Raw genomic sequence first — 12,718 nt, 5'->3', positions numbered from 1 at the left:
GATGAATGTTGCTGCTACTGACTGAATCAAAACCACAACACACAACAATCCATCAGACAAATTAAGGGCTGTGTTTTGTTATCACCACAAGCCTGCCTCTGACAAGCAACACTCAGGAGAATTACAAGCTCCGAAACAAACCTATTAACCAGAATTATGTAAACCTGAAGGGTTTTATCAGATGTATTTCTATCAGAGCAAAATAAAAGGATAGGATTTGCTGACAGTACCAAGGTGGTAAATACTAATTGCTAATACTAATATACATCAATTAAATGTATAGCAACAGGTTTATTAGACTTAGAAATTTCAGTCCATTTACAGTTCTACTGTGTTACACATTATTGGGTTCTGTGAGGGAATGGTTTTTTTAATTATAATTTTTTTTTTTCTCCTTAGGGCTACCTCCCTTCTGAATTAAATTGCTTGCAACGATCTCACTAAATTATTCCTAGTACCTGGCTCTTAGCAGGGTGTGAAATGTAAACATATTTTGAGCATCTGCTTTTGAAATCACCCCCTCCCCCTTTTCTACCTACACTTAGAAAGTCCTTGCAGTTGTGCGATTCAGAGTTCTTTCTCACATCCAAATCTACCAGGTTCATAACAGAAGGAAGAAGACAGGATCTTAAAATACTTTGTTGAACTGGGGTATTAGTGTCTTAACCAGGATTATTTCATCAAAACATTCAGAGTAAGTACAATTTTGATTTTTGCCTCTTCAGCCATGTTCAGCAAAGCACTAAGGCTCCTCCCGGCTGAACTCCAGAACAAGCTGTGCAGTTTCACAGGCACTATTGTTCTGCACAACACTATTTGCAACATCCACTTATTGTTACTGGATGTTACAAAAAAAAGAAAAATCTACTGGAAGATAGATGAATGGCAAGCAGTCAATAGAACGGATCTGGGTCATCAGTCTTTGGGGCAGGGGGAAAGGAAAACACCTGTCAAAGTTTTGTCCTCAGTCACCTGCACAAGGTTCTACCCATTACCACCACTGGTGATCTTGAGAAGATTGCAGGTATGCACTGCAGGAAGTCCATTCTCAATTTTGAAGCCAAATCGTTGCTTTTTAGTGACAGACAATATATGTGTGAGTGAATGAATTTCACATTATAGAAGAGAAAGATAATGGGGCAAATCTGTGTTTTGTATTCGTCACCTACTACATGAAATCATCATCTCTCTCATGCAGACTTTCAGCAATGAGAAATGAGGTGAAGTGCACCCCCACTGCTCCATGGTTTTATTTTTAGGGCTTATTTCATCAGTTAAAGGCTGGCTTTTAACATCATTAAGGAGTGCAAAGGCCAAGAGTAAACAGGAAGTTTTCACTTTCATGCCTACCAGTCTGCCACAGGGGACTATTCCACCCAAAAGTTTCCATCTTACCTAAGAGGTTTTTCTACACTAAGTAGCAAACACCCTACTTTGCAGTTGCTTGGTCCACTTTACTTTGCTTCTTCAAGGCAAAGAAACCTTCAACCATCCCAGAGAAACTGAAAACTGAGGGATGCAATAACTGGAGACTTAGACCAACTCTCCTCACCCATCTTCTGTGCTGCAATTACTGTCCACAGTAATTGTCTTCCAGAGACTTTGCCAAATTTATCATGGTTTTGTCTTCTGTGCTCCTCCTTTACCACTTGCTACCATTGGGATTAAAGGACCAAAAGCCTTTGAGGTAAAAATTACCTCTGAGCCAACCAGCTAGGGTGATGGAGGAATAACGTGACCTACACGTTTTGTCCCTCACAAACATGTACTCCACAGATTGATCTCATGAGTTCCACTTTCCTTGGCTCAAGGCCTGGAAACTTGAGTCTTTACCAAGTGCCAGACCTCCCACAGAGGGCAAAATTAACCTCAGTTTACAGGTCAGAGCACTCTGATATCCTTGTATTTCGCAAAATATTGCTTTAAGGATATGAGGAGAATGAGGTTTTCTGAGTAGAGGCATCTGAGACCATTTGGTAGGTTTTAAAAAATCTGAAAGGTTGTTTAGTTTAGGCTTTCTTTTTTAAACAACTCTAATGGGGATTATGCAATCTAACAACCATCCCTCTTCCACTTATCACTGCAACCTCCTCACTAACCACAGACTGCTCCTAACACAGTATTTCACTGTAGTTTAGAATTAACAAATTCATTTACATCTTCCTCACGACAAAGGAAACTGCTGTGAGATTAATAATGCAGTGGTCACAAGGCCTTGTAAAGCCCTCTGCTACATCCTGCCTCTACGTGAAATGCTAAAAGTGCAGTTTAATGCAACAATCAATGGAATCAACTCCTTTGACTTTATACGGCTCACCAGCACATCTCACACGACTTCTAGGATTCAATCACTTTTAGGTTCACATCATCTTTGCTCTTCATGGTTTCCACACCTTCCTGATGCTTTGTGCTACGTCTTTACCCCTTCTCCCCATCATTCCTTGTGTGCTTGTAGCCCCCACTTCCAACAAGACTCTTTAACCAACCGACAGCAACCAAGAGCGTTCTTACAGTTTAGCTACGCTAATTGAATCCCAGCTAGTTAATATTTAGTAAAAAACCCAGCTAGTACTGGAAAGAATAAACTACTCTCCATCCTTTAAACTTTTATAAACTAAAAGAGAACAAATCCAGCATAACCACTTCCATAAAAGAAAAAAAAAAGTTATCCTTGATTCAAACTTTTTAGAAAGGTAAACAATGCAAGCCTCTGCTTCCCCACAGTCATTCCAATTTTTCTTTACTAATTGCTTCAGAAGAGCAGTTCACATTGTGTGGTCAGGCAGAGAAAAACATAATTAAAGTTACACAGAGATTGTGTAACTTGTTAGTATCCCAAGCCAAAAAGAGCAGAAAATACACTGTACTTCAGAGAATCAGCTTAAAAGGCCATTAAAATTGGTTGAATGTTTGCCCTAATTTACAACAGCTACAATGAAAAAAACCCCTGATTCTTCTTCCATTTAAAAAAGTTCTTTTCTATGGAAAAACTTAATTCTGTATATAGACCAGCTTACCCTTACCTCCAAACTAGCAACACACATTCTTATGTGCTTGCCTGGCCATGAGACGTGAACTATACCGAAAAAGAATCTAAACTGATTTGCAAAGATTATCTAACAGAACAGGACAATGTCAAAGGATGGTCAACTGAAAAAGCCAACAGTAACTTTGACTTCAGGAAAACAAAAATAACTCAAAAATTTTTGCAAGAGCAAAGAGGTCACCTCAGTGAGTTAGCACCCAACCTTCCATACTCCACTAACTTTTATTAATGCTTTATTTTATTAATCTACATTTTAATGAAGAATTCACAAGAAGAAAAAGGGGAATGAGATCCATCTTACCCTGTAAATTGTGCATACAGAAGGGTATACTACAGAAACAGCGAAGAGCAGCAAGAGACTGATGCAGCAACCCAGCCTGTCCAACAGGTTTTAGGGAATACAGTTTGCTCAGGAACTAGACCGAATAACACCACGCTCCAGGGCCTCTCCAGAGCACAACTAAGGGGAGGGGAACTTTTCTCCTGCATTGATCAAAGCAGTGGTGATGCTGAGCTGCAGTTTGGAAAAAGCATAGTCAGATGCGTGATACCACGATAAGAGTCTGAGATAAAAACCAGTCGACCACGTCACAGACCAAACCAGAGTGTTCACAAGAACTCAACCATTATTACTATTAATTACTGTATTTTGGAGGTGGAAATACAGTTTTAACTCCATCTAAATAGGTATCACATCACCTGTTCATATCTTGACCAGCCACTGCATTTACAACATAAAGCTTCAAATCATTATTCTGCCAAATAATAGGTAAGGGCAGAGTGCTGGAGAGAGCCCCAGTCTGGAAGTGGAATTCAATAAGCAGCTATTCTGGGTGTCTCTGACCTCCTAACATGGAGATGAAACACTTCACATGCCACCAATAAACAGACTAAACACAACTCAAATTAGTTAAAAAAAATTAAAAGGAAAAAGGTGTCTCCTCTGAGTCCATCCTCCCATTCTGCAATTCAAGCAGGAGCACTGTGATAGAGACCAATTGGTTAACCCCAATCATTACTTTCTGCTTAAATTTGAAATAAATACTCTGGGCCATACTGAAAGCCTGAGTTATCAACACTTGCAGACCCACTGCCCACAAACAAGTCCATGTTCTACACACCTACTGAAAACTGGACAGGAACCACAGGCTAATTCACACCTAATCCAAACCTACTCTGTGCCGACCCATGTGTAGCCCAATTTTCAACATAACAGCTACAAATTCTTTTGGAAAACTAATACCTATGTTTATGACAATCAGAAAAGGTTTGGTAATATACAGTGTTGACCACAGCCAGTGCTTTAACTTTTCTACTCTCAAACACACAATGGTGCTCTTGCCATCATTTTTTCTTTTAATATTCTTCTAAAAATATTACAGGACTGCAAAAAATGCTCCATATTTGGACTATTTGAAATTGAGTGCTTTACATAACCTTCTTTAACATCACAGGAAAACCCCAAAGAACCAGGGGGGGGGAAAAAAAAAAAAAAAAAAATCACACAAGCAAAAATCACCCAGTCAGTTATCCAAGAAAAATAATTTAAAAAAGAGAAAACCTTACTTGCATAAGTAAAATTATTGAACCGCTGAGATATAAAAAAGACAAACATTTAAGCCTTTATATAGGCCATAATATGGATGGAAATAAGCACTTTACACTTCTTTTTTTTCCTTAACATATTTATAAATGACACATCTAGTCAGGACACTTTTAAAGAACTTCTTTAAAGTTATATTTTGTTGCAGTTGACTTCTCCCCTCCTCATTTATGTAGAGTAGTTGCTACTGGAGTTTTGCACAAGTCAAGCCAGGGACACTCCAACCACCCTTGGAAATGACAGACATTTGTCATACACTCAGCAGAACTTGGTCAGCATAGTTCTATGCACACACACACACACACATTAACATATTTAATAATAAACTATAAAACTTACTTCTCTGTATCTGAGGATTGTTTCCAGCCTCTTAGAAGATCCTGTGTGATATCTTTCCCAGTATTAGTTAAGATGGCATCATCTTTATTTACAGAATCCTCTTTTCTTCTAGCCACAGGCTCTTCAACTTTCGGATTCTTTGGCTGCACGTCCTTTGGAAGGGTATTTGTGCTCTGTAAATCCTTTTCACATCTGTTGGGCTCATCTTGGAAGGTAGAGGGTTTAGATTCTACCAAAGATGATTTTGTTGCAATATTAAATAAGCTTCCAAGGAAATGAAAAAAGCCTTCTCGGGGTTGCTTGTCTTTATCTGCTGTTTTGATTCCAGGAGTCAAACTAGGGAGGCTATTAGCCTTTTTCAGTTCCTCCTGGATTTCAGACTTGCTAAGTTCTTCTGTTGAATGGTTCTTCTCTTCATTTTGACAAGCCTAAGATAAATACAAAAAGCACATAAAGATGCTGTTTCCTGTCATTTTCACACATTCCCAAATTCCTTGATTTTAATTTGCGCCTATGCATTGTATTCCTTTCAGGAGAGCTGTCATTTAGAAAGGTTAAAGCCCACTGCTTGCTGTCTTCTCTTTTTGTACTAAAGAGGTCCCAATTCTACAAAAATAAAAAGGACTAATACAGGCTAGAAAATTCCCAAAGTAGCTGCAGTGGAAAAAAAAATACAGGACAGATGGCAACAATTGCTTCAACTGGCATAAAAAACATGGGGAAGAAGCAAGGAACAGTTATTTCACACTTCAGACTAATCCCCTTGGAAAGCACAGCTTCACAAACAAACATCCATGTGCTTGTGAGAACAGTTTTCAGCTTGCAATCTAGGCAAGAACACCACAGCCAAACAGAAACACACCACAGCCTTCTGCACGTCTGAAAACCGAGCAGAATCAAGAACAGAATAGGGATAAAACAAACTCGGCTCGCATGCCAGAGGTGAATCCTGCCTGCCACCCTTAGCAAACCGATGTTGCAACCTTTGGCCAGCTCTCCTTCAACTGCACAGCTCTGTTTCCAAATGGATTTGTTGTGCCCCACAGCCCCCAGCACTCAAATTGCCTGGTTTTCCACACAGCCAAAGTCCTACAGAGCACCACCCTGCACCTCTGACCTTCTGACCTGACTATCAGCCCTATCAGTGAACTGAAATGAATGAGCACCAAGGCAGGGTTTCACCTCATTCAAACCACATGTTCATTTCTTCCCTCAACTCAGCTGAGCATCTACACCCAGAAGCAAGGCAAGCCCCATTCCTCACCAATTTGTGCCCTTGAATTTCCTCCGTGTCAGCTCCTCTCACAGATCCAAGGTCTGCTGTACAAGCTCATCTTACTTCTGTCAAGACCATCTGCCCAAAAGGATGGTGCAACTTCACCGGAAGGCTTCACAAACACCACATGTAACCACATTTTCAGCTTCACAATCTGCAAATATGTTTTTCCCTGGACTAAAGTTTTCGGGGAAGCACCTCCCCCCCCATCCCCACCCTTCGTAGTGGGTGCCATAGGATATTGCTGCCTATTTTATCTTTACAGTACAACCCTTGTAATTTCAATTCCTGATTCAACCCAGTTTATTAAAACAGATTGAAGTTACCCCAGCTTTTCTTAGATGAAATCTATCCTGCTCAACAGGAGTGGGAAAGAACATGAACAAAAAGTCCTATGCAAATTTTAGTTGCGTCAACAGTACACTTGGATGAGAGTAATTGTTTCAAATTGGGCAACACCTACTCATCCAATCTACAGAGAAAGCTACTATTTCCACTAGGTGACTAATCCTATTGCCACTTGAAGTAATCTTAAATAAACCAGCAGGCTTATCTGTTAATAGGCCATCTAGGATCATGTTAATGATGAAAAAAGGGTTTTAATGAACTCAGCTTCATCCTCGGGGAACAGCAATTTCTTAAGAACTTTCAAGATATATTTAGTGATACTGGAGAAGTGGTCTTTAAACTTCGAGCAATGCTTTTTCACCTTTTAAATACAGAGTAGATGCAATTGCTTAATATTAAAAGATGCATGTGCTGAAAGTGGAATTGTTTATGTGAGGATAGAAATTGAACAGCACTAATTTGTCCTTGAGAAAGCCACACAACCTCCATTTTCTTCGTACAGGCAAGATACTTGTACAACCACACTGAACTTCTAAGTAAACTTCTAGAAGTGGGCCAAGTCAAACTCTGGCCTTTTTTCATCCCACCTGTGACAAACCCCACCTGCTCCCCCACACACTGCACTGATCAACAGCTGATGCATCACAAAGGGGTGTAGTCACCCCTGGGTATCAGAGATTTACCACTTCACATGTCAACTCCACCAAACCCAGCCCTGTAAATGAAGATGCCAACAGTGCAGCTTGCAGATGTGCCACAGCTCTGGCTGCTGCTGGCTTCAGTACTAGACAAGTAACACATGAGCCTGCAATGAATCTCTTGAATAATTAACTTTATCTCACAGGAACTGAGTACTTTGCATAAGGAAATACAAAACAGAAACAAGAAATCGAAACAATTTCCAAAATTTGGTAAGTGAATGATTCACCATGTCAGCTTCAAAGTTCTATTGTCACAGTTTCTCCCTTCACTTTCACTAACACCTTAGAATTGTTCAATACCAGATTTTAATTCAACTTCAAGTGAAGGAGGGCATTTCTCCCTTGTTTTGTGATTCGTACCATTCACTCAGAAACACTCAGAAGAGTATTTCAATGCAGGAAATGCACACATCTTATTCTTTGCACATATAACCCTTTTAAGCTATAAACATTTATATTAACTATTAAGTTAACAACTAAATGCATTAACTATAAAAGAAATTGTTACATTAAAAACTTAAGAACAGTTTAGTCTTACAGCTGTTTTTGTTTGTTGCTTTGTTTGGTGGGGTTTTGCCCATTTTTAAAACCATTTGTATTCAGTAACTACTGGAGGGTTTTGGTTTTTTTTTTCCTGTTAGGAACTGAGACTTCAAATATAGTTAAATCTCTACATGTGAAAGTCTTCCCCAAGCAGCTCTGAGACATAACGCTTGTTAAGACTGTGCTGCTTATTTGTGAGCATAATTTATGCCCTGCTTGAAAAGCTGTTTTGTAGTCTCTGCTTCCAGAAACAGAAATCTATTTAGACTTTCCTTCCTCTTTAATCTTCCTTTCTTTACTTAACTTTTGGTAAATCAAAAGAACAGGAAGTTTTAATATGAAAGGGTCCTTCCATACCTTTAACCATAAATAGCATCTTGCATGAAAAAAAGCTACAGAGAACATTTACGCTGTGCTTATTTGAAGATGTATGTGGATATTAAGTCCTAACACAGAAACTGTACAAATCATTTTTTCTTCTCTTCAATATAATCAATCCTACTCTTCATATATTCTCCCTCCTGCTCCACTTCGCCATAACAGACAGCTTGAGCTATAGGTATTTTATCATTTGCACACAAAATCTCAATTTAAAGTCTGAAGCACTGTTTAGGCATTACACAAACAGCACTGCTCCTGCTGCAGATTTTGAAGTTTGTCTTTTAAGATGATGCCATATTCAAATTAGTGAGACGAAAGCACATGATTTTACTAAAGCCAGTAAGCCTCTAGCACAGCAGGAGCCTTCAGGCACAAGTGCCTGATGAACACGCAGTACAGTGGCACTTCCACGAATCAGTATCACAGAAACTTTCACTTATCGTTGCCCATGCCTCTCTCCCAGTCTGTCTCTGACAGAAGCCCCCAGCAAACACTCAGGAAAAAAAAAAAAAAGGCAAGGGCATAGGGTATATATAAAGTAATCCTTTCCCTGGTACGTCCCACCAGTTTTCAACAGTCTTTAGCCTTTAGCTGACATTGACAGAGCATTTATTCTGTCACAATTAAGCTTGAGCAGTTTGATACTCACAACACTGAAGGAATACCAGTGACTCTTGTTTTACCTACACTTCATGTCATCCGTCAAAGAAAAACAAATTTAAGAAGTCCTCTTGCAGTGTCACAGCAGTCTGAATAGTTTCTCAGGCTTACCAAGCAAAGAGTAGTTTCTGGATGGAAACCCACCTGCCAGATCCCCTCTGAGATCCTTGCTGATGCAAGGAAAAAAAGTTCCCTGCTATAGCGTTCTTTCTGCTCCTCTTGTAATGAACTGTCATCAGTCTTTCCCTTGCCTCCCCTTTCCCACTCTCTGTGAGCTTTCCTGCTTGTGACATGCTTCATGAAGCTTTAATTAGCTTTTAGTCCTTTGGCAACTCATTCCTCCAAGTTTCAGTGGGCAAGCCCTGGGTAACCTGGCCTGACCTTACAGCTGAACTGAGGCTGGACTGGATGACATTCTGGAGTCCCTTCAATCTGAATTATCCTATGGGCCTGTGCCCTCACATGCAACGAGGCTAGTGCAGAGGGGAAGCCTGGCAGAGTGTGAAACAAGATCATGCTTTCGATCAGGTGACTGGGGAGACTGCAGTGATAAGTGACACTGTGTCTGGGCACCGTGCTCCCACTTTGCTGCACAAAGCAGCCTGGCAGCTGGGGCTCGGGAGACAAGCCCACGGTGCCATGTCTCAGGCAGGATTCTCATCTCAGCTAATCTATTCATGGCAGCCGAGGTGTGCTTTCAAGGCTGTAATCCACTCCTGGCTGCAGCACAGACATATGCCCTCAGCCTAATTGCACCTTGGCAGGCAGGCTCAGGGCTCGCCACCAGTGTGAACAATCCTCCAAGGTGGCACAACAGCGCCCTGAGGAGGGATTGCTTTGCTTCAGTTTTCCTCACCTCCTGCACCAGCAGGGAACAGCCACCCTTGTAATCACCTTTTCTCAGCAGCTGGGTGGCTGAAGTCTGAATTGCCAGAGGTTCTCAGTCAGCAAGGGCTACATCCTCTGCCAAAAATACAACCTCTTTTATTGCCCTAACGAGAGAAATTAAAACATTAACAGCATTAAAACACAGATCTCCGTGAACAAAGCATTAGCTTCCAGCTACGACTGCCAGACATTTCGGATTTCCCTCCCCATGAATGAATGCTCATTACGAAGCAGAAACCCCAGACAGCCGCGCAGGGACCTCTCAGGCCGCCTGTCCTGCTGCACTGGGAGCTGCTGCTGGAGAACATTCTGCCTCCTGCACAGATACACTTCTGCCACCTCATCTCTCCTGTAGTTGTGAGAGAAGATGGCCTGCCACCAGAAATTTAGGATCATCACTAATTCACCCTAGGGACTTTCAACAAGTCATTTAACCCCAACATCCCGATATAACTCATCTGAGAAGTGGCCATGGCACTACTCCTGAATTTCTGTGTGCTGGCATTTAGAAATCATTTAACAGCTTCAGGTTGAAGTGTTGGGTGCACAGAGTAGCACATTTAGGCATTGTCACCTATAGTACAGGAAAATTAATATTGTTCCTAGCCTTAGCTTTGACCTTTCAACACTACTAAAACAGCTGCATTTCATTCAGCAATTATGAGCATCTCATTCAATTTGAACACTGATAGAGAACATAAATTCTGTGTGCTAAGCAAAATCCACAGCGAAATAGCTCTGTTTGGTGGCAGGCTGGTTCATCCCCACAGTCAGTCAGTCACTAATGCAGGTTTTTCAGCAGATCTTCTTTCTCTGGGAGGTTAAAGCATCCTTGGTGTAATCTTCCACCTTTTTTCAGTGAGTGTGCCTTAAATCCACATGTGAAATAAGCTTTTGTTTTTTCAAGTACTGTGAGGAAAATCTTTTAGGCTTTTGCAACCAACAGGAGGCAATACAAATGGAAACCTAATGAAAAACTACTGGACATAGTGAGACAAAGATTAGGAACCACACTTGTCGGAGGAAACTAGAAACTAAAAAAATCCAGGCAAAAGTACTATCAGACAGTGAAATACACAATAAGAACCCCTAAAAGTCCACTGTTGCTAGTGTTCCTGAGACAACTGGATTTTAAAAATACATGGTTAAAGTGGGTTTTTCCTATTTAAGCCAGTAATTAGACTGGTGGTGTAGATGATGTACGAGAGGCCCACCATTGTGAAAAACTGGTTAGTCTTTACTAAAAAGCCCCTTTTAACTAATCAGAAAAAGCAAAAAAAACCCCAAAATAAACAAAGAATGACTTGGGGGTTTGGGGGAAATTAAGTTAAAGGTGAACTCAGTATCTCTACAAATACCCAATTAACCTGAATATTTTGGCTTTTTAATACTCCTTCCACATCCTCATTTCTCTGCTTGGTTTGACATGAAAAACATCAGGTCATGGCAACCCCAGAAGACAAGAGTAACTAGAAAACTAATGAAATCATGGCATCTTCATAATCAGGAGTAAAAGTTAAACAACAGGAAGAGACTTTTAGTTAAAGTGTATCAGTTTTGCATTTTTAAAAATAAACCTATTTAACGTCAATGACTATTTAACATTTAGAAAGACAACTGCATCTGTTCAAAGTTCAACACTGGGACTTTAAAAACTTGCTTATCCATTTGAATTCCTAAAACAGCAAGGAGTCATTAATGTATATTTAATTTGTCAGATGAGGAAAGAAAAGACGAAATAAACATTCTCTGAAACTCTATAGTATTCTCCTAAAATCTGAGGAAGTATCCAGAGATACACTCCCTGACAAGAGAACAGATAAAGTGGTACGGGTGAACACTTCAAATGAAAAGATGGAGAAAAAGGAGGTACAATTTGAAAAAAAGCTTCTGCTAGGTCACCTTTGTAGGAAATTTTAAACTCAGTGGAAGTCTCTAGAAGGACAAAATTAACTTTTTAATTTAAAACTTTCTCTTCACAGCATTTGCAGAGCTGCTCAAAAACTTTCCCATCTGAATTTTCTCATTAAATTATTGTAAAGCTCTGATCAAAGATTAAAAATTGGTACTCACTTCTGAGTATGCAACCATCACCTTATTGCTACAAGGTCTACTGTGGAGCCAGAGAGAACAGAATTAAATTGTCTTATTTCTGTTCTTTCCTCTAAAGTCTTCCAGTACCACACTTTCATTGCCTTTCAATAAATACATTTTAACAAACACGAAACAATTTCTGTTCTCTTTTATTTGACAACTTCTTGAAGTTTGGGGGGGGGGGAAGGTGAAATTTACCTTTTCAATGGAGGAGACAGTGCACTTGGAATGGGATGAGACAGTGCGATTTCCACCTGTACTTACATTCTATTGGCAGATTACAGCATCTGGCATCACACTTCTGCTTCTCATCTGTCTGCTGGTTTTCTGAGCTAAACAGACCAAGGTTTAAGCCTTTTTCTCCCCCACCTACCCAGAAACAAAGTTCCCCGCTCATGATCCCTTCTTTGAAGAACTAAAGTAGTAGAGAGGGAAGCACATTTCAGGATCATTCTCTCTAAAAATCTTCAGTATGACCAGGGAATTTACCAGAAGTTTCGATGGGATGAGCTTGAAATATCTTCCTGAACACATACAGCTATTAACACCACCAATTAAAGTGTCCTGGGAAACACCAGGAGGTGCCAGGTATTCAGCTTTAAATTCCATTTCAACAAAAGTCTACAATGTGACTGAAGAGAAAAAGATCTCTTTTCAGCTTTCACAAGAGAAATCTGGATTATACAAACTCCAAAACCATTTTTGTTTAATCTTTCATTGTTGCTGTGGGCAGCAACAGCAACAGTTTTTAAAAGTAACCCTCAGGTTTTTAAAAAATTCGTGGTTGGCAGTAGTAGTCCATCTCCCTTGACTCCCAAAAGGCAAAGAATCCCTCTCTC

General features: G+C 40.1%; 1 protein-coding gene across 1 annotated transcript in view; it reads right to left on the bottom strand.

Moving 5' to 3' along the window:
- Nucleotides 1–12,718, bottom strand: part of CRYBG3 (crystallin beta-gamma domain containing 3) — a 70,086-nt gene that overhangs the window by 51,466 nt on the left and 5,902 nt on the right. Inside the window, 1 exon segment of the mRNA XM_017731420.1 lies at nt 4,989–5,416. Coding sequence (XP_017586909.1) covers nt 4,989–5,416 — 428 coding nt within the window.

Source organism: Corvus brachyrhynchos, unplaced genomic scaffold (genome assembly GCF_000691975.1).
Source record: "Corvus brachyrhynchos isolate BGI_N302 unplaced genomic scaffold, ASM69197v1 scaffold152, whole genome shotgun sequence".
Classification (NCBI taxonomy): domain Eukaryota; kingdom Metazoa; phylum Chordata; class Aves; order Passeriformes; family Corvidae; genus Corvus; species Corvus brachyrhynchos.
This window is presented reverse-complemented; position numbering and strand designations above follow the sequence as displayed.